Source organism: Populus euphratica, unplaced genomic scaffold (assembly GCF_000495115.2).
Source record: "Populus euphratica unplaced genomic scaffold, PopEup_1.0 scaffold222.1, whole genome shotgun sequence".
Lineage (NCBI taxonomy): Eukaryota > Viridiplantae > Streptophyta > Magnoliopsida > Malpighiales > Salicaceae > Populus > Populus euphratica.
This window is the reverse complement of record NW_011500024.1, coordinates 217831-244919: the sequence shown is the minus strand read 5'-3', so window position 1 is coordinate 244919 and position 27089 is coordinate 217831. Positions and strand designations below refer to the sequence as shown.

Sequence of the window (27089 nt, the reverse complement as noted above, 5' to 3'; positions counted from 1 at the left end):
CTTAATATTAATGAAAGCAAAGCATAAACATTACAAAAAATACAAAGAGAGAAAGCAAGAGCATGATCTTGATTTGGAAACCAAGATGCTTAAATGCATGGCAAATGTCTCTTTTTATAGGCCAAAATAACAAATTATTGATTTGTTGACTAACTATTGAGTGAGTGACCAACTCTTGAATTTGTGACAATCCTTATTTTCTTATCTAAATAAAACATCATTGATAATGTCAGAATTTGAACTAACCTTTCTTATGAAAGTTTTAAGAAATTATCTCATCTTTCTAGAAAAAGAAAATTGAGATCATTTGAACTTCTAAAACTCGAGATATAGGCTAAACACTGAACAATATCTGGATTGTAGGACATCTTCGAACTTCTACATTGTTGCTAAGATTAGAACTTTCAAAAAGCAAAATTGAGTCTTGTCTTCCTATGAAAGTTTTAAGCCTGTCTTAGCTTTTTATCCATATAAATCAGACCTAAATCAAAATTCTACAACTCCAGTTATGATCTAATTACCGAATAGTGTTCTAGTTTGGACTAAATCATCATCTCTTTTTTAAGTTTTACCCTCTCTTTGTCCTTTCAATTTTAATACTTCAACTCATTAATCAATTTTTTTATTTATGTGGTAGGCATGCATTTAGGATGAATATTTATTATAAATTAAAGGTATTTTATGGTATCAGACTTGTTATTATAAAACATGCTTTAGTTAAGGAGTTATTGATACTTCAAGTACAAAATAATGATATAAAACCTTGATAAAAATATATTTTTAAGTACTAATTATATATGAATCAATAAAAGAGTTGTTAATGCTAATTGAACACTTAAATAGAAAGCTAATCTTATTCCTAAAAGAAAAAGATAACAGCATATGCAATTATTTAACCTAGATTTTTTTAGTTTATGTGATTTTATTTTTTACAAAGAACATATTATTTTTATTTTATAAATATATTAGGCAAAGATATTTTATTTATATCATAAATATATAAATAAATAAACATAAATTATAATAATCTCTTTGAGACATTATAAAAAATACAAAATAATCTTAAAAAATTGCTTTTTTTTTAAAGATAGATGAAATAAAAACAAAAAAAAATCAAAGAGAAAGGGTTGAAATTAATTAAATTATTTTTCAAAAAATAAAAAAAAGCCACCAAGTGATGAGCTAGGTCCATGCTTAATATCCTTAAGGAAAAAGCTCACAGGCGTTTGGGCATAGAAGCCCAAACTTAAGCTCTTTTTTTTTTTTCTTAGTAGTACATCATCTGATTCTTTTTTTTCTTTTGTTTTTTAAACTAGACGACCAATCACTTGCTAGGTTGAAATTATTTTTCTTTTGTTTTTTAAATGGTCCATTGTTTTCGTAAAACTCATGAAGTTAATGGTGTACATTCTTCATGTCTGGATCGAGATGCGGTGGAAGTTTATAAAATACCAATCAAGAAACCATCTCTTAATCAAAATTATTAATCTGAAAATAAAAGAAAATTCGATAAATAATTTTTCAACAGCACTCACAGTCACCTCTCTCATGATTAGAATTTAAAAGTTAGAACCTTCGCTGGGGTGTCCTTTGAAGGCCATAAAGGACCATATATGGCTTTTTCATTTATTTGTAATAGCCGTTTTAACAACAGTGCAACTTTATGTGAGATTGTCATTTTCAACAGGTCAGAATCTGGCCATATATATTCCTTTATGGGACACTTTCTGCGCATATGATTAGAGAGTATTTCATTCTTCGCATCCTTCAAAGCTAATTTAGAGAAGTCATGCCTACATGATAATGCCTGGGAACAACTTCAAGATATTCTTATTCTCTTCATCAAATCTAAATCTGTACTACAATATCTTGGCATATGAACATGGTATCAGCCTCTTCATTAACCATTGTCAAACATAGAATAAATCTCAGGAAAAGCGCATTTCTTTAATCAGGGACGCCGATGGCGATCCATCATGGCCATCATCATTACGAGTTGACAAAGAAATACTCAATTTCAGTGCATGTGGTAAAAGGAATATATCTATGTTTGTATTAGGCACCTAAGACCTTTTTCTTGTTATTGTTCTTGTTCATGTGGCCGGTAGGTGGCCGCACTGCTTATGGGGGGATAAACATGCATCTGGGGAACAATTTATTGCTTAATCCCCCTTAAGTAAGCTTAATTGTGGGTCTTAAAGTCTTGGACTCAGATCATTCTTTTCTTACATTACATGCAGAAACCCCAAAACCATGCCCCATTAGATCAAGGACAAGATGCGTTTGTGGGGCTAAAGGTAGCACACAATTTATCCAAACATGGGTAACATGATTAATTAGTTGAGAATTTTAAATGAACTTAGAATTCTTTCCTTTTCTTTATTTTATTTTGATATCCGATTCATTAATGTTTGCTCCTTAGGTTTGTTGAACGTTATCTTGAGAAAGAAAGAAAAAATTTCTTTGGTTTCAAAACTTAATCATTTCTACGTACCTTCCTCCACAACGAAAAAAACAATAATTGTAGTGGCTTTCCCTGGGGGTGTTCTAACTGGCAAGGTCAACTAACCTAGCAAATTATTGCATGACTCCAAAATGAAATGATTTTGGAAGAGAATTAGGATTTCGTAAAAGGGGATGGGGTGGGATGCAAAAAAAGAACAAGTTAAAAACAAAGAAGTAAATTTAGAAAGCGCTAAGGTTTTATTAGAAGGTTTAAAGAGAATATAATGTTACTTAGAGAGAGGGGGGGGGGATTTATATTAGAAGGTTTAAATTTTGAGGGTTGAATTGAAAGTTTTCAAAATCCTAGGTTAGTTTGACAATGTTTTGTTATGTGATAACTCACATTGCATATTAGTGGATTAGGGGAAATTTGAATGACTTAAGGATTATAACCAAAAACAAAAAAAGAGGCTTTCGCCTTTGGCGGTGAGGTTATTCAAGTTACATGACAGCCTTAGCTTCAAGTTAAATGCAATTGAATGGGACAACTAAGCACGATAGTGAGCAAAGTGCTCCATTTTTAAGTGAAGAACCACTCTTGAACTTTGAGGAGTCACTTTTAGAAGTCTGCAATACAGATGACTGGATCTTAGACTGCGATTGAGGAGCATTATGATTTACAATGATAAAAATATAGACAAAATAAAAAATCAGATGAACCATGTCCTCAAAATTTGATAGCCACTTGATAGGGAAAAAATATAGAAAATCATTCACAAAAGGAAAACAATACGCAAACATATCAATTGTCTTCATCCGTTATTACTCTATATAAACATGTAAACGCTCAAGGAAAATGAAAAAAACGAATCCTGTTTTCATATATGAAAATAAACCTGCCTATTTATCAAAATAAAGCTACTTCCTAGAAAACCTTTTTTTAACACAAGTTTAAACAAGTAATCACACATGCTCACATACAAGATTTCTACCCCAAGATCTAACTATTATATCTCGGATAAATCAAAGTTATTTCAGTCCTTCCAATTTCATTGTATTGATACCAACTTTATTTTATTCGTAAAATAAATCATTGCAGCTTCATGCTTCAAAGGTTGTCAAACAATGGTATGGATCCAAACACTTCAAATATTCTTATGAAAGATATAAAAATTATATTATGGCAATAAAATGGGTAGGAAAAAAACATTTTTATCCTTGGAATTTGCTGAAAGTTTGACTTGACATGTGTTGACCATGGACTGGTGTGTTTGTGTGTGTGATCGACAGTGTGTGCACCTCATGCGTTGACACTAAAGCAGCCAAACATAGTAGAGGAAGTTGTTCGAATTCATTCCTTCAATTGCAAGCAATGGTTCACACTACTAACCAATGGAGGGAATTTTTGGGCCTCTTCCTTACTTTCATTTTAAACTATATTCTTTTTTATTTTTTCTTTTTACCTTTTCGTAGGAAGTTTGAAGGTTGCTTTATATGGGTGTAGGTGTTGTAAAATCTAAGGTTTTGTTATGGTTTGGTTACATGATGGTGTTGTTAGGATTGTTGTTTACAGCTCGACTAGAAAGATGGTCCATGCTATACTGCAGATAAATTTTTTCAATACTAAAAAAGATATTCAAGCAATGATAATCTGAGATAACTCGGGTTAAATAAAATAAAATGCAGATTGGGATATGAGACTGAAAAATGAAAAATGAAAAAAATTTGTAAAGTTTGAGGCTTAATAACCTAATGACAAAGATGAAAAAAAAAACTTCAAAAGATACAACACTAAAAAAGAAAACCCTAGTTAGCTCGTGATAACTTGACGAACCAACAACTTGAGATATGAGATCGAAAAAAAAAAAGAATTTCAAAAGGATGACCTAGTAAAAAAAATCCAAAGTTCAATAAAAAAAATGTTAAAAAAACTTTGAGTCAATTCATGTTAACTTTATTAACCTGCTTTCAAAATAAACAAACAATAAGAAAAGTGAAAAAATAACAAAACTCAAAGGGCAAATAATTTAATGCAAAATGATGAAATTGAAAAAAAAGGTCATAAAAAATAGAGAGAAAATTATATGAATTAACCTGGGTTAACTCGACTAACCCGCTACATACGACATAAGATCGAGATAAAAAAAATATTAGACCTACAAAAGAAGGGCCTAACAAAAAAGGTTTAAGTTAAATAAAAAAATATTGTAAACGAAAATGCAAGGTGACTTGGGTTAGCTTAAACCATCCGCTCTAGAAATAACAAAACAAAAAGAGAAGCGAAAAAATGAGAAAACTTAAGGGAAAATAATTTAATGTAAAATAATAAAATTAAAAAAATCATAAAAAATAAGAGAAAAAACTGTGTCAACCTGAGTTAACTCGACTAACCCATCACTTGCGATATGAAATTAAGATAAAAAAATAGACTTTCAAAAGAAAATTCTAGCAAAAAGACTGAAGTTAAATAAAAAAATTGAGTAAGAAAATGCAAACTAATCCAGTTAACTTTATTAACTCGCACTTAGGATAACCAAACACACAAAAAAAAAAGGAGTAAAAACATCACATAACTCAAAGGCCAATAATTTAAAGACAAAGTATGAAATTGTTAAAATAATCAATTTAAAAGAAAACAAAGGGAAAAGTATATGAGGTAATCATGATTAACTTAACTAACATATTACTCAAGATATGAGATAGTGATAATTCGTTAAGAAGGAAAATGAAAAAAATAATAAAGTTAAGGGCTTAATAACCAAATGTGAAATGATGAATTTGAAAGAAATTTTTTTTTTCAATAAAGGATTGCCATGAAAAAATAACAAAGTAAAATATTCAACAGTAAAAAAAAATTAAAACCAAAACAATGCAGACCAATCATGATATAAAAAATGAAAGAAAATAATTATGGCCTCAATTGAAAAACAAAAAAAAACTAAGAAGAGGATAAATGAAAAACTTATTGAAAGAATAAGAACCAAAACTAGATAAAAAAAAATAAAATCAAATTAAATGTTGAGAAATAAATTAAAAACAAATATAAGAGGATAAGAATATAGTTGTTAAAAAAATAAAGTCCAAAAATGAATTAAAAAATATAATAAAATTAAAAGGGATGAAATTGTTAAAAAATAACAATCAAGAAAAATATAAAGCACATAAATAGAACAATTAAAAGTAAAAGGGCCAAATAAGATAAAAACAAATAAAATAAAATTGAATAAAATGCTTGGGGATGAAATTAAAAAAAAATCTAAACTTAAAAAAAGTATCAAAAGCCAAATATATAGTAATTAAAAGAAGGAGAACAAAAATTGATAAGATTACAAATCGGAGGATATAATTGTTTTTTTGGAAGTTTAAGTGCAGTTTTTGAGGAAATGTGAAAGAAAAGAGAGAAGAAAGAAAAAACATCTACCGTAGCTCAAGCATATCTTCTCCCCAAGCACATGCCACACCGCCAGAAAAGGAATGACCCATCGCTCTTAACGCCGCAGGGAAATCAAGACTTTGGCCATGACATGATTCTTTACGAGTCACTTGAATGGTGCTGAGGCCATGATACGCTAATACATGTTTTGCACGCGTGTATAACGTTTTTTAATAATATTTAAAAACTTAAAATTATTAAGCCGTTCTTGATAGAACCTAAATATAACAACTAAACTAGTTGAAAAGGATTAAAATACCCTCACAAATAGCCTATTTTTTTCAAATTACAAGGTTAATCCCGTCATTTTGTTGTTTTAAAAAGGAAAAGATGGAGAAGCCCCTCATCCAAAGATTTTTTATGTTTTTAAGGGCAAAATAATCATTATATTATATATAAAAAAATATGTTTGGATCATTTTTTTTACCTGATTAATTTTACAATGATAAATATATCTCATAAAAAATATATTTTTACCCTCAGTTGCATGTTTAATTTTTTTTTAGTGACGATAAAATTATATTTGCAATATTCCATTCTATTTTTGTGTCTAGGACTATAGTAAAAAATTGATAATGAGTTTTAGGTGAAGAGAAAAGTATGTTAGAGGAGTCTTTGGTTTAGAGAGAGGGAGACAGAGAGAGAGCTAGGTTCCATCCATGTGGAAAGAAATGAGCCCTCTTCAAGATCAATATAGATGGAGGTTGTATGATGAAAAGATGGGAACGGGAAAGGGAAAGAAGAGAAACTTATAGTTTTTTGCTTCTTTTTTTTTCTCCTTTTTTTTTTCCTTCATTTCCCTTCCACTTTTCCAATTTGATTTTTTAAATTGAATTTGTAAACAAATTTCTTGCCCACTTATCGTTCGGCGTAAGTCCTATTTATATTTTTATTTCTAAGAATCTTTTTATTTTTTATTTTTTTATCTTTATATTCTTATCTCTTAGTTGCTTGGAGAGAGGGCCCAAATTCTCATGATTATTTTTTGTTCCTCGTTGTTTGTTTTTTCACTCATTATTTTGCTTCTGTAAAAACTTGCAACCAAAAATAAAATACATGAAAGTGTAAAAAAAATAAAATAAAATGAAATGACCGTAATCTCTACAAGTCGGCCAAATTTCGTTGGCAAGACATTTTTGTTGAAATTGTTTTTTGAAGTCTCCCTTGAAATGGCCCGTAGGGGTCACTTGGGAAGTGACTTCAATACCCGTAGAGAAAATCTTGCAAGAGGAAGTGTGGATGATTAATAGCACACCTTTCCAATAATGAATGTGTTTTCATGACAACAAGATTGGCTTAATTGAATATGCTTATTACCCTCTCATGATTAGTGATAGCTAATTAATCGAGTAAACTTAACTTTGTTCATGCCATGTTTATCCAATCGTCTTGGCCGACATGTTATAGTTAACTAAGCTCAATAAATATTTTTTAAATTATAATTAAAATAAAATATAATTTCAATTGCACTCCATATGTCAAATAAACCTTAAGTAAATTAGCTCAAGTCATATGAATGAGGCATTTGCCGGGTTCAAACTTATCTCTTTTTATATATGTATGTGTGGTATGTACCTCCATGAGATAACTTATTTAATGTATCCAAAATTTATTATGTCAAGCATGATATAGAGACCGCCATTAGCAAGTGATTAGAAACTAATACTAAGCAATAAGATAATAACTTGGAAAAACAGTTAGCATAATATTCTCTAGACTATTTAACCTTCATAGATTGACGTGATAGTTAAAAACTATAAAATAATTATCAAATAGCAATAGAATTAGTGAAAAAATTATTTTGTCAAGTATTTTTAGTGATAATAGTGATAAAAAATATCTGTTGGCAAATTTCAATGAAATTACCAATGAAAATTTTTACTTTGATAATAATGATAGAATTATCAACAAAATAAAACTAAAAAATATTTATTAATGATTCCATCAATAAAATAACACAACATTATTTACTAATGTAATTACTCAGAGAACTATCCTGTCACTTTTTTTTATAAAAAATTTCATAGGTAAATATAAAAGTGTTATAACTGACAACAACCTTATTACCCTTTCTTCTTCTTTAGTAGGGAAAAAAAAAAACCCTTCCGTTAATTTGCTGCAAATATAGGCCTCAAATTCAATCATCCTAACATTTAATAGTGTCACCATCATTATCTTAGTTGAAAATTTTCTAAATATTTTCTACACCAAATAATTAAACCTATCCATTTATATTTTACATTAATTTATTGATTTTTTTATAGTATCTATAGTTTGCTTGTATATTTATAATATTTATAATTTTGTTATATTTAAGTTTGATTTATATGTCACAGTTTGTTTGTGATTTAAGAATTTTTTTTTTGTAATTTGATGAAATCAAATTTGATTTTATAACTTAGCTGTGTTATACTAGAAGAAATGATGAGTTATTTAATGAGTATTAATCACATTTTATGAATTTTATTACTGAGTTTGAAATTTTAGGGAAATTTATTTTTTAATGAAATTGATAACAATTAAATGGTATGAACTTAAATTGAATAAGTTTGAATTTAATAAATGATGGATAATAGTTAGGTATCAATTACTTGTCGTTAATTTGATTTATGTAGTTCATATTTTGACGTAACATTGAATTTTTATACAAATAATAATTAGTTGATTAAATAAGTTTGAATTGAACAAATGATATGTAATATTTACCTATGGATAAGCAAACTGATAATGATCGACATTTATTTTTATCACCAATGCGAATATTTTGTTGATTTATCAATTGAGATTTAAGTCAATCTGAAATCCTCGATAACATGTTTTCATCAGTAAATTCATTGATGATTTTTATATAGATAAAAATATAGTTTTTACATTGATGTTTTTTAATGCATAAATTTAATTTGAAAAACAATTTAAAAAAAATCCTATAACAAAAACAAAGCTCTCTAAGAACTTGTTTGAGATTGTGGTATGGTGGTAGTTTAAAGTGTTTTTTATTTAGTAATATATCAAAATTAAGTTTTTTTATTTTTTAAAAATTATTTTTGATACTATTACATTAAAAAAAATTAAAAAAAATTAAAAATTATTATAAGTAAAAATTTTTTTAAAATAGAATTTATTCTATATTTCCAAACATTTACTAAATTACCTATAATTAGAGTACAATATTAATATTTTATTTTGAGTTCCGTGACACTAACGGACGAAATAATTGAATTTATAACGGTGAAGTGTGTTATGTACGGGAAAGTGATATAACGTGAAGGACATCCAACGTGAAACGGTCGGAGTTGGTTTCTTCCAAAACCCTATAATGATGGGGAGATTAATACAGACACACGCGCACACAAGGAAGGACCCTGGCCCCCTTCCTCTTAGGGCAGGTTGTCCTATCTAAAACCTGCCATTTTTCACCAGCTATTTGCTTCTTTCTCACGCCTTCGAAGTTTTTGCTTCCCCTGCACATGTATCAGAGAAAGCTGGACTGATGATGGGTTTGATGCATTCTGAGTCACAAAATGCTGCATTGTTCTTTTCGCATATTAAAAACCCAAATTGAGGCAGGAAAAGCCTTACTTTCCTAATTTCCTTCCTTTCTGACTTCCCCTCTGATCCCCCAGTACAATTCACATTTCACACCCCTTTTATTACTAACTTTTGTCTTTGTGTGTACATTCCGTATTATTTACTTGGTATTCTGTGATGTATCATTATGGTGAAGAAATCGGGAGGGGTCGGAGATTAGATTTTGCTCACCGAAAATTCCAAGGAAGATAGAGGTAACGTTTTGGTGATCTCGAGAAAGGTGGCTGTGGAGGCGATGAATTGGACCGAAGAGGTGACTCAAATCCTCCGTCACACAATGAAACTTATTTTTCTTTTACTTTTTCCTGATTATTATGAGTGTTACAGTGTTTATCCGTGCTTGTAACAGCAAAAGTAAGCATATAGAACCCATCAGGTTGTGAGAGAGAGAGATAGAGACTGACAAAAGTGAAGTGAAAAACAGAAGGAATGGACGTGTTTACTGGTGAAACTTTGTACTGCTACGTTAAAACCATACATGAATGTATGAGAGAGAAAGAGAGAGAGAATGGACTGAAAAGAATTTATCAGTCGAAGAAAATAAGGAAATTCAGTCATCTTTCACTCGTCCACCGTAAAACTAATAGTTTTTCTATTTAACACGTCTAAATATATAATTTAATAAGAGTGTAAAAAAGAGAGAGTAAGATTCAGTCATCTATATGTTATATTTGTTTTATTACACTAGACTCAACTCATTAAAGTCTTAAAATGAGTATAACACATATAGATATAAAAAAACTCTATTAAATAGATATTACAAGTTATGTGAAAATTTAAGATTTTTGGAATTTAATTAACCCGATTCAACTTGTATATCTAATTAGATCTATAAATTTAATTTGTTGTTATATACTCTATTTTTTTTATCAAATGACTCTTTTATTTTAGTCAATTAATGAACTAAGCTTAACTTGTTTGTTATAATATTTAATATGTTTTGGGCTGATTTATTAAGCCTAAATCTTAGTTATAATTCAATTCAATTTATAAAAATTAGCAATATAAATTTCACTCATGTATATTTGTAATATCAAAAAAAATTAGCCTAAGTTAATATATCCAACTCACTCACTTAAAAAAATTTAAAAATGAATGGGTCAAGTTTAAAATACAACTTGGATTGAATACAATTATGATCTAAACCCGACCCAACTATATCTATGAACACCCCTATAAATTAATACAATATAAAAAATATATAGGGATCAAGTGTAAAGACAATAAGATTTACACAAAAAAGGAATAAAGAGATGAAGAAAAGCAGAGAGTGATTCTGTTAAATAGAGAAGAAGAAAAAGGAAAACTTTAGTAATGATTCTTTTATTAATTGATTAAACTTCCACTATCTAACATCTATTTATATATGTTATAGTTGAAAGATTAGTCACGTTATCTATTTTCTTTTTTATTTGCACTAGAACAATACTAACTTATTCTCTTAACTAACAAACAATACTAACAGCATTCTAACTATTTTGTTCTCTAATCTTTTGACATTTGGCAGGACCAGAGCCTTTGATATTTTTACATTCTCCCTTAATCACGGGTTTGGAGGAGCCAAACATGAGATTAGAGTAGTGGTGCTTAAACAAAGAAATGGAAAGACCTTTAGAGAGGATATTAGCAAACTAATCGGCGGAAGAGACATGCTGGACTAGCAAATCACCTTTGATAACACTTTCTTTAACAAAATGATAATCAATCTAGAGATGCTTTATTCTTAAATGGAACACTAGATTGGAAGCAAGGGAGATAACATAGATATTATCACAATGAGTTAAAGGAGAAATATATAAAGGGATATGAAGGTCACAAAGTAGTTGGCAAATTCAGGCAAGTTCTGTAATAGTGATTGCGAGAGCCTGGTATTCAGTCTCAGAAAAAGATCGAGAAATAATATGTTATTTCTTAGAAGCCTAAAAAATAGAACTTGAACCAAAGTAAACAAAATGAACCAGAGACAAACCATTAGTCGTTAGGATCACCGGCCCAATCAGCATCACTATAAGCCTGTAGATAAAGAAGTCTAGGCTGAAAACGAAGGCCAAAATAAAAAGTACCTTTGAGATATCGCAAGATTCTCTTGATTACTATAACATGAGAGTCCATTAGATTATGCATGAATCGACAAGTTTGATTAACTAAAAAGGCAATATCAAGCCTTGTGAATGTAAGATACTACAAGGCTCCTACAATGCTCCTGTATTGCAGCGGATGAGAATAAGGTTTTCCAGCATCCTGGATACGTGATGATAAGGAAGACAAGGAATAACACATGGTTTTGAATTTTGTAGGTCAACCTTGTCAAGTGATTCTTTGATATACCTGGTTTGAGACACAAATAAACCATAAGACAGATAAGAAATCTGCAGCCTTAAAAAATGATTCAATTGGACCAAAACCTTTATATTAAATTCCTGAGACAAGGCAATAATAACTAATAGAAATAGAGAAGAATGGCTACCAGTAAGAATGATATCATCGACATAGAGGAGCGAGACAATAGTGCGAAGAGAAGAGTGTTGAACAAATAAAGAAGGATCAGCAAGAGAGGCTTGAAACCCCAAACTTGATAAAAAAAAAAAACTAATAAATCTCTCATTCTAGGCACGAGGAGCTTGTTTGAGACCATACAAAGACTTCCTCAGCCTGCAAACAAAGCCCTAGGGTTGAGTTATATAAACCTCTTTATGAAGAATTCCATGCAAAAACATATTCTTAACATCAAACTGCGTTAAAGACTAATTAAACTGAGTTGCAAGGGCTAAACCCACTTATAACCTATAAGATTCTTAACAGGTGGTAAAGAAACGAATTCCCAATTACCTTGGGCATGAAGGGCCTCAATGTTCTCATGCATAGCTAATTGCCATTCAATAATTGTAGAAGCAGCCTTGAAGGAACGAGGTTCAACCTGAGAGAGATCAATAGACTATATAGTGGTAGAATATACCTTTTTTTTTAGAAATACCATTCTTAGACTTGGTAGTCATGGGATGAAGATTTATAGGAGAAAGAGGTAAAAACTATACATAGATGTTTAGGTTGGAAATCAGGATCCACACAGAGAGGAAAGTGTGTAGTGGAGTTCAAAACTGATTGAGGTTGAGAGGTCACACTAGGAGACATTGGATACAAAGTTGCAGGAGCATGAGAAGGAAACGAAGAGGAAGAAACAATAGGTAAAACAGTGTTATGAAGTGAAATAGATGGTAAAGAAGGAGAGGGAGAAGCATAGATTGCAAGCACATACACTGAAGTGTAAAGAAATATAGATTCATCAAAGATGACATGTCAAGTCATAAAAAACCAATTGATTTGAAGAGAAAAATAAATATACCCCTTATATTGACTTACATACCCTAGAAAAATACAAGTGGAAGTTTTTGGCTGAAGTTTATGAGTATTGTAAGGCTTTAACAAAGGGAAACAAGCACAACCAAAGATTTTGAAATGATTGATGATTGGTGAAGAACCATATAACAAGAAAAAAAAAAGATTTAAGTTGGAGAATTTGACAAGGCAATCTATTAATGAAATAAATAGAAGTAGCACAAGCATGAAACCAGAATTTAGAAGGCTGATTGGATGTTTATAATAAAGTAATTGTTGTTTTCAAAATATATTTTTGTTTTGTCTTAGCAAGACCATTTTGTTTAGGGGTATATGAATAAGACAATTGATGGCCAATTCCCTTAATAAGAAGATAATGTTTGAATTTGACACTATAATAATCACCACCCCCATCACTTTGAAAGACCCGAAGAGTAGCAGAAAATTAAGTAACTAAGAATGTATGGAAATAGATAAAAATAAAATAAATCTCTACTTTATTGATCATAAGAAAAATCCAAGTAAACCGTGTATATTCATCAATGAAACTAATATAATATCAAAATTCCTCAACAAATGTAGTGGGAGAAGGACCCCAAACATCACTATGTATTACCTCTAAAGGTTGAACAGATTTAATTGCTGGATATGAAAAAGAAAGTTTTGTAATTTTATCCTCTAAACAAGTGGTACAAATTGATTTAGAAGTGTTTGAAGTAAAAGGAATCTGAGATTGATTTAAAAGAGTGGATGTGATTTTGATAGAGGGATGACCAAAACACTTGTGCTAGAGACTTGTTTTAACCTGTTGAGCAAGATAGCAAAATTGATTACTATGAAAAGCATATGCATGTTGAAAATATAGTTGTGGAATAGAAGAAATGGAGAAAGGAATAAGATATAAACCAGCATTATATAGAACCTTGAGAAGGACATTTCCTGTGATCTTATCTTGAATCCAAAAACCAAAAACATAAAAAATAAATATATAATTTTTATCTTTACACAGCCTATAAACTGACAGCAAATGTTGAGATAACTTAGGCACATGTAAAACTTGTTGTAATTGTAATGATCACTGTGGAATAGTCAAAACAAAAGAGCCAATACTAAAAATGCTCAAACCTGAACCTCTTACAGTGGTAATAGCATCAGATCTAGAGTAAAGAGTAACCAAATTAAGTTAATCCAAATCAGAGCTCATATGAGCTGTTGCTCCAGTATCAGCCACCCAAAATTGTTCATGAGGTGGAAAAAAAGGAAAGGTGACATGCATAGCACTGAGATTGGTAGAAGGAGGTCTACCTTGATAAGAGAAGTTGCCTATATAATAACATTGAATAGTAAAATGCCTAAATTTCTAATAAATTTAACATTCGACTGAAGATGTAGGAGTAAAGATTGATTGTGACATTGATAATAATTAGTAGTTATATGACTTTTTTTACTACAAATTTAACAAGTAGGAATGTCAGTGCCAAGACAAGAGCTTGGCTAAATTTGATAAGGTCGTGGATCAGATTGGTAATGACTATGACCTTTATCACGAGCCTTAAACTAAGAGTCGTAGTTGCCAAATTAACCACTATAGGTGAATATCATATTGTCACCATTAAAATAATTATGATAGCTATTAAAACCTCTATTGAAGCTAGAGGAAAATTGAGAAGATAGAGCTGATTTTGAGCTAAAAGGATAAGAATAAGAATTACCTTCATCAAGAATAAGAGTCTTGCCTTGAGACACCTGATTTTAAGCCATCATTGTAGAGATAAATGGAGATGTTGAATGAGTTTGCTCAATAATAACTTTTTCAGCAAGCAGCTAAGACTTAAGATCTTTAAGAGATAACACATTGTCTCTTCCTCAAACCATACACTTAAATATGTTATAGTCAGAAGGCAGATCATTGAGAGCCAATATCATAATATTGTCATCTTTAAAATAAACATCTGCAGCAGAAAGATGATTATGTGCATCTTTGATCCTTTACAGGTATTGAGACATAGGTTCTAAACCTTTCTTGATAGTTTGAAACTCATTATTCATCTGAAATATTTATGCTTTAGTAACTGTAGAAAATCAATCATTCAATTGAATCTACATATCATGCGAACTGATGCATCCAATGACATAGGAAATCACAGTAGAAGAAAGAGTGACAATAAGTAGCTGCATCAATGCTCGATCATGCATTTTCCAAACCTAATGATCATCAGTTTCAACACCCTCAATATCAGAATCTGCATCAAATCAACTTAGATATTTTTTTTGAACTATCAAAAAATCCTAAAATTCCATGACTCTCAAGAACAATTTTTATCTGAAAATATAATATGAGATAATTTGTATCATCAAGCTTGACTGTCATAACAGTAGAAATTGTAGGAAGCAAAGAACTAATAGAAGATTGAACAATCTAAAGTTTAGAACTTATCACCATTTTAGAATACAAGAAGTAAAAGAAGAGAATTAAAGATTGTGACAATCGGTTGAAGTAATAGAAAATTGAAGTATTAAAGAAGAGAATCAGTTATACAATATATCAAACAGATGATAGACACATTAACGAATACACAAGAATTTCATGAATAAGATGAGAATGAAGCTAGAATCCAGAAGTTAAAGGTCACAAGATCAAGAATGCAATAGCTCTGATACCATGCAAAAATAGTAAGATTTACATAGAAAAGGAATAGAGAGATGAAGAAAAGCATATAATGATTCTATTAAATAGAGAAGAAGAAGAAAAACTTCATTATTGATTCTTGTATTAATTAATTAAACTTCCCTTATCTGACATCTGTTTATATATGCTGTAGTAGGAAGATTATTCACGTAATCTATTCTCTCTTTTATTTACAATAAAAAAACACTAATTGATTCTCTTAACTGACAAACAATAATAATAGCATTCTAACCATTTTATTCTCTAATCTTTTAACATTTGACAGGACTAGAGCCTTTGATATCTTTACATCAAGTATAATTAATAGGTTATCATTATAGATTTCATTATTCACAACAAACATAACAATTTATAGCTTTGGAGGTCACATTATTTTAACATTGTAACCTATCAAAAATATAAAAATAATTTTGTGAAGGCTATGCTATTAAGAATAACACAACCTTCACAACAATATTTGTATATTCCTAGTGCAACCTTCATAAATGTTTTTTAGGTTATGTTCTTTTAAACAACATAAAGTGTTAGGTATCTTATTTTTTTTATTTTTTATTTTTGACATTACATGGTTGAAAACAACGTAACCCATATATTTTAAGTGGTTACGTTATTCCTTTATATTTTGAAAAAAAAAAGAAATTATATTATAGTTTAGTTAATATTGCAATTACTTGTTATAGTTTGAAAAATTAGTATTTACATCCTCGGTAAACAAAAGTTTTTAAATATGATGAAAAGAATAAATTACTCATATATATATTAAATACAAAATGACCAAAATTAACTCTTCACTTAATCAAATGAAAGACAATGTAAACCTTATGTAAAATTTTATATTGTTGGTAAAATTATTATAAAAAATTAAACTCGATGAAGAAAAGAAAATTTAACATTTAAAATTGAAATAATGGTAATAATTGGGAAGAAAGTTTATGATTAATGAACTTAGGTCTGATATTTTAAAATAAGATGATAATGTATTTCGATTAAACATAGTTGAAAAAGAGATAAAGTCTGTGTGTGTGTGTGTTTTGTGAGTATGGCCTTTTAAGGGAGTATGGTCAATGGTTTTTCCATGAGAGAGAGGGAGAGGATTTTTTATTTTGTTCCACCAAATTTGGAAAAGAGAATAATGAATGACATAGATTAAGGAGACTAAGTACTTTTTAGTGGATTAGAAGAAGAAATCCTAAGATTTATAGTTAGAGTTTTGAAGGATAGAAGAGGAAGTGAAGGGAGGAGAAGAAACTTGGAATTTCTTTTCTATTTTTGCATTGATTAGTTATCATTAAAAGGTAAGAAACCTTAGTTGAGAGTTTATTGAAGCTTTGATATGTTTTAGAGTTTGTTATGTTATATTTACATTATGGAATGTTGGGTTTAAGATGTTATGTTAAATAAAATGATGTTTTTTGCTTAGAATTGTGTTCACGGGCATGAAAAACTATTGTGTAATGTGAGAATTGTGAAGATTTTTGGAACAAAACCATGCTTCCCTTTTTAGGTTAGATTTTAGCTTAGGTGAAGAAAAAGGAAATTTAAGTTTTTTTAACCTAATTATTATGATAATTACGATGAATTATGTCTATATGAAGTGTTGAAGTGTTAAAATTAAGAAAAACTACAAGAAATCAAATGGAAACCCCAGGAAGTATTCCTTAGAAGTTTTGGTTAGTTAATTGGGGATTTAAAGGGGAGGGGATTAAATTGTATCAAAACTTGTGTTAATAGATGATTTTAAATGATATTTTGATCATGTAGGATGACTTTTACATAAAGAAATAAAGGAAGAAATAATACCTAACTGAATTTATATGTATGAATTTATACATTTATTATTGAAGTGTGTATTAATTACATGGATTTCTTTATTATTGATTTGAAAGTAGGATGAAAACTGAAATATAATTCTTACGATGAATTTTTAAGTTTGATAATGTGACCCTATTAATGCAAGGAAGGTTGCAAGACAACGACAACAAGGTAGTGTAGCTTCATGTTCATAGGCTCCAACTTGGTGCTCGACATCTTACCATATATTTAAGTTTTAGTATTTCATATTTGTTATTCCTTGAAGTGTATGATTTGAGTTTGAATAATAGAAATAACGTGGAAACGATTGATAAAAGAATGGCATTAATTATTGGATGGATTGATTGGTGAACAAAAAAGAGAGATGAAATTATTAACATTCTGTAAGGAAATTCCTGAATTGATTGGAGATTAAAATTGAAGCCAAAGTTATTGGCATACCATAAAGAAATTGCTAGATTGATTGGTGACCAAAAAGGGATCCAAAGTTATTAATATTTTGTTAGGAAATGACCAGATTGTTTGATAACTAAAAACAAAGTTAGAATAATTGGTGTTTCATAATGAAAATTATTGGATTTATTAGTATTCGTAAAGGATAGATAAAAATGGGCTGATGATATAGAAAATGTTTGAGTAGAATGAGAGGTTATGAAAAAAAAATTGAATTAAATGATTATTCTTAAAAAAATAAAAGTGATAAATTGAAGAATTTCATGATGATAGGCTATCCATTTTCTTTTAATGCTTGTGATGATAATTAGTTATTCATAAGATTAATTACTTGTTTTCAGGTCCATCTTAGACTTGTCATGAGTAGTAGATATTGCCATATTATCTTACTAGTATTAGGTACTGTTATTGTATGTAATTATAACTTTTTAAAGCTCTTTTGAATTGTAAAAAATTATTTTTTTTGTCATGGTATGTAATTCAAATAACATAATTTCATTATGTATGCAATTCTTAACTCATTATTGAATAGGTTTAAATGTTCTAAATTGATTATGTATGTTATTTTTAATGTTTGTTATGCTTTGATTTGTGTTGACAGATGCATTGTAATTGATTAATGATGAATGTTGTGAAGATATATGTTATTATGTGGAGAAATGATCCATGATTGGATCAATATTATTTGTTAATTAGATAATGAAACTTATTGCTACAAAAAATATAGGATTAAATCTTTTTTAGAAAAAACTCTGTTGAAATTTTAGTAAGAATAAAAATGATTTAAAACTTATAAGATTATTCCTAAGGATTAGAAAAAAAATCCCTTAATTTTTTAATGAAGTCTATTATTGATCTTCATTTTTTGTTTGGTTGTTATAGGAAAAATGACGATTAAGCTATGATTCTTGAAAGGAAAAAGAGAGGTGAAAAAGGTTTTTTTTTCTTTTCAATGAAAAATTTATAATATTTAATATAAAGACTCTTTAGTCATTAAACAAAAAAATTATAATTTTATAAATAATCAAATGGTTTTTTATGATGATATTAAATGTTATCACAAGTATAAATTTTTTGATATAAATAATAATTTTTTAAATTATAATGAATAATCACCATATGAGCTAAATTATAAAATCTTAAGGGTAACTTCCCTGAAAAAATAGTAATTGATTGCGTTGTTTTCAATGATCTAACTCATAAATAAAGCTCTTTTATTTTAAATATTTTTTAGATGTAATAGTTTTCAAATATTTTTTTTATATTTGTTTGTATTATTTAAAAATGAAAACTCAAAAAAGTAATCCTAATAATGAAAATGTCATGTATGTATGCATCTGTGTGAGATAAAGAGAGATAAATTAATAAATGAAGAAACATTGTTTTAGCTTCAAGCTTTATGGAGACATGCCCTGTACCTTGGTTATTTCTTTTTTCCTGGAGAAAATAATTAGAGTACCTGCTGCCGATCATGTTAATGACTTTCGTCAGTGCAATTTGAAACACTAATAAAAACTAAAATTTTCTGGATTCATCCGGCCTTAATTTAGGGTTTTATTTTTTTCTCTCAGCGTCACTGTTCCTTCTGGGATTTCAATAAATTTCCTCCAACATATGGCCGTTTTTCTTACATACATCAGTTCTTCAGGACATGTTTACTGATGACATATGAGGACGATTTCTTCTTACATCTTTCATAATTAAGCGCCCGATCATCAAAGAGAGAGAGAGGGAAGGAGGTGGGAGAGAGAAAGGCTGCTAGGTTACTGCTCAGGTTTTTTGGCTTATAAGGGTTACTGTTTTGTCTAGGAAATATAGGGCATGATAACAGTAAAGGGGCGGGGGAAGCAGAAGCTGAAGGCCCTTACATGGGAAAACGACTACTATATGATAGATCCAAATGAAAAAAAAAAAAAACCTTTGTTACTGTTCTAGATATTTGAAAAACCATAGAAACAAGAAGAAAAGACATTTACACTAGAAATTACAGTTCACACATATTCACGGAGAAAACACAGAAGAAGAAGCTTATTTGCCTCTTGGAGGTTTATTATAGAAGCTTGTTTTCCCGTGGCTTATCAAAAAATTAAAGAGAGAAACTTCTGCAAGTTATATAGTGCAACTCTTTCTATGTTTTTTTTTTCCTTGAAAACAGTAACAAAAACACTTAAACGAAGGTCTTGAAGAAGAACTTACTGTGTACATAGTTTTGAGACTCGGAGGATCAATTCGGACATCTTGTGTACATATGGGTCTTTTAGAAACCTATGGCTAAGAATTAGTTGAATAAAATTAGCAGGAAAAGTAACTCAGTGGTCCACCTGAAAAACGCAGAAAGAGATGTAAGAATATTTAGTGTAAAGGAGGACTAAACCGTAGACTAATTAGGCTAAAGAATCCTCTTTAAACTTAAATAAGTTTTATATCATTTATTCTCAAACATAAACAATGACAGGGAAATAGCAACTCCACATGCACATGCCTAGAGTTGCACCAATGACTCAACAAAGGTTGCACGCACGCGCACACACCATGCTCTACAGCCTTATTTAGGTCCCCAAATATATACCACGCTAAAACCTCAAGCAGATTACTTAACTTCTCGGTTTTAGCAGGCCATGCGTATAATTACCACACCGACCAATTAAATTACTATGTAAAGACTAAATTAAGTGTTCTAGCTAAAGAGCCCATGTGAGGCTAGCTAGCTAGAAACCTTATAATTCCATACCAAGATGATGAGTTCCTTGATTAGGCCATGCACCCTCAGGGAAGCTATAAACCCTACATGGGGCTTCTCTCTCTGAAATGATCACATGTTGCTTCCTCCTCCTTCTCCTTCATTGTTATCACCTGACAGGTTATCATTCCAAGGAAGAGTGTAAGGAAATGGCATGCCAGGAGGAGCATGATAGTTACCCCCTTCATTGCCCATCCTTCGATTATACTCAATTGGCCTTTGACGAGGAGCCATTGATTGAATTGAGCTTGCCCCTGGTGGTGCAGGCAATGCAGTTGAGATTTCACTGCAGGCATAGCGAATTAGATCAGAATTGGCTGCATCGAGTTCCTTTTGGAGCCTTTGAACTTGTCTCTGGAGAAAGGAGATAGCACCAACACAGCCATAAACCGGGTCCCTTACTCTTGCCTCGGCTTCATAGGCAAGAGAGTTCACTGCATCCTCTCTTTGGTGAGGGAGAAGCTCATTGAGGAGCTTTGTCACATTGCTTGCTCCAAAGATCTTGTGAACATTGGCAAATTTTTGAGGCTCCTCTGGTGGGAAGTAAGGTGCAAAGATACAGCCTGGCATGCATTTTCTCCTCAAGAACTTGCAGGCAGCACAGGGAGAGTTGTAAGAGCTGGATGAAGCCATGTTCTCTGTACAAGGAGAGTATACACAAACCCCATCAGGCATTTTTTTGTGATCTTTACTTAATTGAAGTTCGTTGATCTTTTTATTCCACTCCAATTTTCAGATTCATCTTGCTAGAATGTTATGTCATGCATAATATATTTGCATCTCTTTTTAAATTTTTTCTTCCTCCTTTCTTTTTGTTCTCTATCTTTCCCCCTCTTATTTACTACCTCATTCACAAAGAACTTCTGGACAAGGTTTAATACGATAATTCTGCTTAGGTTTGAGATTTGAGTAGAAGCATCCTAAATTGTTTTTCGTAAGCTCTCTCCTGCCAAACTCAAGTGTGAGAAAATCACAAATCCATGTCTGCTGTTTTTATTTCTTTATGTGCATCCCATCCCACACATCTTTTCTCTCCATCTGACACAAACACACGCACAAATCCCTTATCTCCCATAAAGAGGGAAAGAAAAAACAAAATATTGGATCTATGCCTGCATAGCTACTGAAATCTGATAAATAACTGTCATTTCCCTTTCTTTGGTAACCATAACTACCTCACACTCTTTTTCTTTCCCCTCCAGGCCCTATTTAATTCTGCTTTCCTTCTTACTTTCATTTTCTATATGAACTCAAAACCACAAAAGCTTAATTTCTGCTTCTGCTTTTAAATTTGTTAGAGATCCTGTCTCTTTTATTTTCCATGTCATCATCTCTCTTTCTTATTACTCACACATAATTCAGTCTGCCGTCTAAATTTGGATGATTTCAGTTGCATGACAAATTTTAGAGTCATGATATCCTTGTGAAATTTGTTGAACATGGGATCTGAATAGTAAATTCATCATAATTGGATATTCATATATAGTACATATGAACATAGCAAAGCCTAAATCAGAAGCATTAACTCAAAGGACTCTAGCATCTTTTAGCCTTTAGCTTGTCAAAAACAACAAAAACAGGAGAGAACTCTTAGCATAGTGAGGGGATAAAGAAGCTACAAATGCTCACCTTCTTGTGATCTAGCTAGGTTTCTTTGATTATGTGAGTTAAAAGAGAAGTACCTTTTTTTCCCCCCTTGGAGGAGAGCTCTCAAGAACTAGATGTATGCTCTTTGTTCCCTCCTAAGATAAAGTTGCCTTGGCTAATGAAGAGAGGAACAACACAGATTTATTGCAGGTGATTCCTCATAGAGGAAACCCTAAGGAGTTGGGGTTGTGGGGGGTGTGAGAGAGTAAGAAATTCAGTAGCAATTAGAGAGGAGACCAAAGAGAATTTTGTGAATGGAGAAGGAATTGAGGCAAAAGACAAAGGTAATAAATGAGAGGTACACTATGAAAGAATGACTATGACCCTTCATCTAATAATAATATCAAGGATGTGGGGATGTCTCCCATTTTCATTCCATCACATATCCCTTTCTCATGCACTATAATTGTAATACGTATTTTTATTAAAAATTAAAAAGAAGAAGAACAATTGACAAGTTAAAAACATTAAGAAATTAAGTAGATCTCTCTTTTTGCTGTGTTCTTCGTTTAGTGATTAGATGGAAAAGAATATTAATTTGTGTATCGTTGAATATATAGATCATCCTAAATGTGGCTACTTTAGATTTTCTTTCTTTTATAATTACCTTGCAAGAGAAAGAACCTTCTGATTTCTCTCTCTCATATCAGATCCACAAACAGTAAGTACAGGATTGAGTATAATTACACAAGGTTAAATCTCATCTGGTTACCCTAATCAATATATTGAGAGATGTACACTTGACCTTTTAAACATGCATCTCATATTTATAAGAAATTAATCATGTATAATGTGAAACTTGTTATAGTATTTACCTATAATTTGCTAATAATATAGAAGAACCATAAAGAGTATATATTTTTAATGGTTTTAGATTATTTTAATGTGTTGATATTAAAAATAATTTTTTAAAAATCAAAAAATATTATTTTAATATGTTTTGAAATGAAAAACACTTTAAAAAACAACAACTACTATATTTCCAAACACGCTTTCATATTATAAAATCAAGTTTATTTAAGAGACTATAAAAAAAATGATTGTTATATTAATTAAATCATTGAATTTTCAAGAAGTAAACCTTTTAGTTAACAAGAAATATCTTAGCAAGTAATATAAATTTATTTTTTAGATTTCATCTAATAATTTAAATTTTTAGATTAAGATTGTTTTTTAATATGTCATCATGGTATTATTGATCAAATGGTTCTTTTTTTATTACAATTAATGGATATCACAAGATAATATGAATTTTTATAAGTTCTAGAACTATACCTAACGGTCCAAGATTTTTTAGTTGAGATAATATTTATATCTCAATCAAGAACTTGCATACCCCACCACACATGAGCCTTGCTTGAATATGAATTATCCAGTGCTAGGTGAATGCCAAAAATAGAATTTCATAATTTAAAACAAGCGTCTCCTCTTGTACTAGATTAGTCAATTCCCTCAGGATCATCTAAATGCTAATCATGCAATCCTAATTAATGAGTGTTAACCATTCTTTTTCCTCCTTGCATTCTGTGTGCGTGTATATATAAGAATAATGGGAGATGAACCTATATAAAGTTTTTCTAATTGCCATCCATTTTCATTTCAAAATCTTTAATTATTGTGTCAATTGGGAACAATCCAAGTAAGTTAAACCAGCTAGATAATTCGCTCTTCTTCAATTTTATGAGATTTTCCTAACCAGATATCATTCCTGCATTGAATTTGATCATATAACAGCATGGTATCATAACTTATTTTTGTTATTATAAATATTGTGGTAAATGTCTTCCCATTTATATTTGTTTTAATGTCTTCCCTGAGCAAGTCTTTCAGTGAATATAATACGCCTAGAAAGGACTGCTGGTATGTAGATGTACCAACTCGATATAACTGTACAGTACGTTCTTCTTCCTTCTACAACAGAATCATACGTGAAAAATACTTTGCAACTGATTAACACAAGAATCAATTGCTTTATCCTTTATGTTAGAAAAATAGCAAGATGATCGCCATATATAGGAATCTTTCTTAGTTTATATGCAGCACAGTAGATGGAGTCTTGCAAAATTTGCCCACGATTACAATCCATTAATCAGTTTTGATCTGATTCCTGAGCAGAGTACTGAGTAGCTGACACAAATCCATCATCCGTAATGCCTTAGTGTGTATTGACAGTACGTACTATGCTACTGTAATTGATGAACATGGAATTAAGTATCTAAATTAATAACCTGAATACTAAGTAGGTTTATATACTTGAAATTATACATACTTAACTTTTATTAATTAGAATAAGAGTGAACCCTTTAAACTTATACAATTTTTTTAATAATTAGAATAATAGATGTCTTTTAAACTCGAAATCTTATATTTTCACATTATTTTTTAGTTAATTTTTATTAATTAGAACAAAGATAATAAGATTAAAATTTGAACTCATAACCATGTAGTTAATAAAATTATGATATTATATTAAAAAATTAATTCAATTTATTCACTCAAATTATTAAATAAACTTTTAAAAATAATTTTATATTATTGTCTAGCAATCACACAACTTGATTGTGATATTTTTCAAGATGCATTGACTCGTTGCTATTATGGCTTCAGCCTTTTATAAATTAAATCATAGCATCAAACGTCCAATACTTCAGTTTGCTATATATGCCTCATGAGATACAACATTTCTCATAATCAACACTACGTGCTGCTTAATTTTATCAACTAGCCTAAGCCAGGCTTTTGGAGAATTAATTCGGTAGGGAAATGAAACAAGATACATATTGAAATTAAATTATAATAATCACAGACAGCACTAATTACAATTACCGTATCTTAATTTGGAATATTCTGCCTTGCAATTAATGAGATTATATCTTAATTTCCATTGCTTAGAAAGATGGCAATAGTTTCCATCATAATTTTAGATTCTTAATCACACCACTTACAATACTTATATTTAATTTTTTTTAGTGCACCATATATATTTACATCGCCTTGTTAGGGTTATTAATTATAAAAATTTCGAGGGTGACCACATTTTATAATCCTCAATATCTCAAATACATATAAATTCCAGTTACTATAAGACAAAATCATTTACTATATATATATATATATATATATATATATATATATAACAAGAAGTCATTTTAAACAAAAACATTTTTTATATATATATATATATATATATATATATATATATAACAAGTAGTCATTTTAAATAAATGATGTAAAATACAAGGCCAGAGTATATATGAGTATTTCATTTATAAAATTGAGTTTGAATTGGATATTATCTTGAAAAAAAATTATTTATCTAAATGCAATGCAGGTGCATCTTTAAAATTACTCAGAGAAAACCTGGTATTAGTTAATTTATAAATTGATCTAATTAGGGGAAAAATTAAGAGGGGCTTGGCAGGGGCAAGAGCCCCTGCAAGAAAAAAAACATTATTTTCAGTCCTTTTTCTTCAATAAACTAGATTTTAGCCCTAATTAAAAATAGAAAATTTTCAATTTTCCCCCCTAATCTTTTTTCTCTAATTTGGCCCTCTCAAACTAAATTTCCTAGCTCGCCCCTAGGTTTGATAATACTTCTAGCTATCGCACATCCGTAGTATTCTCTTCTTCATTACATTCTAGATTAGTTTATAAAAAAATATAAAGACATAAATATATAAATAAAAAAATATTGTGAATTTTTTTTTAAAAAAAACAAAACTCTTTTTTTGGAAAAATATTGAATGTGAGGGATCATTAGATCATTATATAATTATTTATCAATGCTAAATAACCATCCCAACTTAAAAACATGAAGGTAATAGAGATGGTGTTTTACTTCATTAGATATTTAATCCAATATCTAGTCCAAATCTATTGAATTACTCATGTTATGCTTTTCTACATCACAACATTCTGACGAATGGCCAAACCTGCAATAAATAATAATAAAATTTATAGTTTGATCAGAAATCCAATCTCAAAATTAATTAAAATCTGTTATTGACATTGAGCATTGTACGAGGAAAAGATAGCATGGCATAAATAATTCTATATTTTATTTCAAACTCTATAATTAACTGCAAGGAGTGATGATTTTGAGATTTATTGGTGGTGGGTTATGAATAAAATATTTAATAACTTATTTCTTTAATTATCATTAGTTTTCTTACAACTTTTCTTTTATCTTATAGGATGAGTCATAATATGAGTTTCAAGGTATGCATATGCAAAATTAATTTAATGATAAATTAGAAAGAGCAAAGTAGTTCATAGCTAAACCAATGGAGGCATTGTTACTCGATTGAGTCAGTAAATCATTGGCATAACATTGATAAGTTTTGATAAATTAAAGGTGCCCAAGTTATAATTTCCTCATAGATATATAAATATTTTATTGGCTAATATTTTAAATTCAGGAATATATCATAACGAGATGACAAGTACTATTTTATTTAAAGAAATTGTTCATGAACAAAATCATTTGAATCTTTACTGGAGGTACATCTAGTATAGAAACGAGTGTGAAAGGGGTATTGAAAATTACTTTCAATAGAATTAGTGTAGGTGGGTTTCAAGCTCTCATCAAGATAGATTCGAAGAATGCATCTGTGGTCCTTGCCTCCATAGACATTCATTATTATCCTGACAATGTTCGAACAGGGAGATTGTGTTAAATTCGGGAAGAAGAGATATCTGTTGAACAATAAAGGGAATTTTTGTAGGAGGGTCCTTGACACACTTGAATAGGAGGAGTTACTGAAAATGAATTGGAGCTGGAGGGTCCATGACCCTCTTCCACCCCCTTTACATTGCCTCTCTGTCTCATATGATTAGTTTATACTTACACATGGAGACATAGGGATTGAGAAAAGAAAACTCTTATCCTTGGAGGAAGGAGGTGGGGGTGGTGGTGGTCGGAGGAGGAGTCTAGAGACACTCTATCC

The 27089-nt window shown here is 30.0% G+C and overlaps 1 protein-coding gene across 1 annotated transcript; it reads right to left on the bottom strand.

Moving 5' to 3' along the window:
* Positions 1-20158: 20158 nt before the first annotated feature.
* LOC105142068 (protein LATERAL ORGAN BOUNDARIES-like) lies at positions 20159-22457 on the bottom strand. Its single transcript, XM_011049519.1, has 2 exons — positions 22179-22457; positions 20159-21134 (listed from the first exon to the last, which is right to left on the bottom strand). The coding sequence occupies exon 2, from the start codon at positions 21127-21129 to the stop codon at positions 20569-20571; it is 561 nt and encodes a 186-aa protein (XP_011047821.1). The 5' UTR covers positions 21130-21134; positions 22179-22457; the 3' UTR covers positions 20159-20568.
* Positions 22458-27089: the final 4632 nt, after the last annotated feature.

What these genes read in the sequence shown, in the direction of transcription:
- LOC105142068 (XM_011049519.1), bottom strand. Translation starts at nt 21,129, where the DNA reads ATGGCTTCATCCAGCTCTTACAACTCTCCCTGTGCTGCCTGCAAGTTC.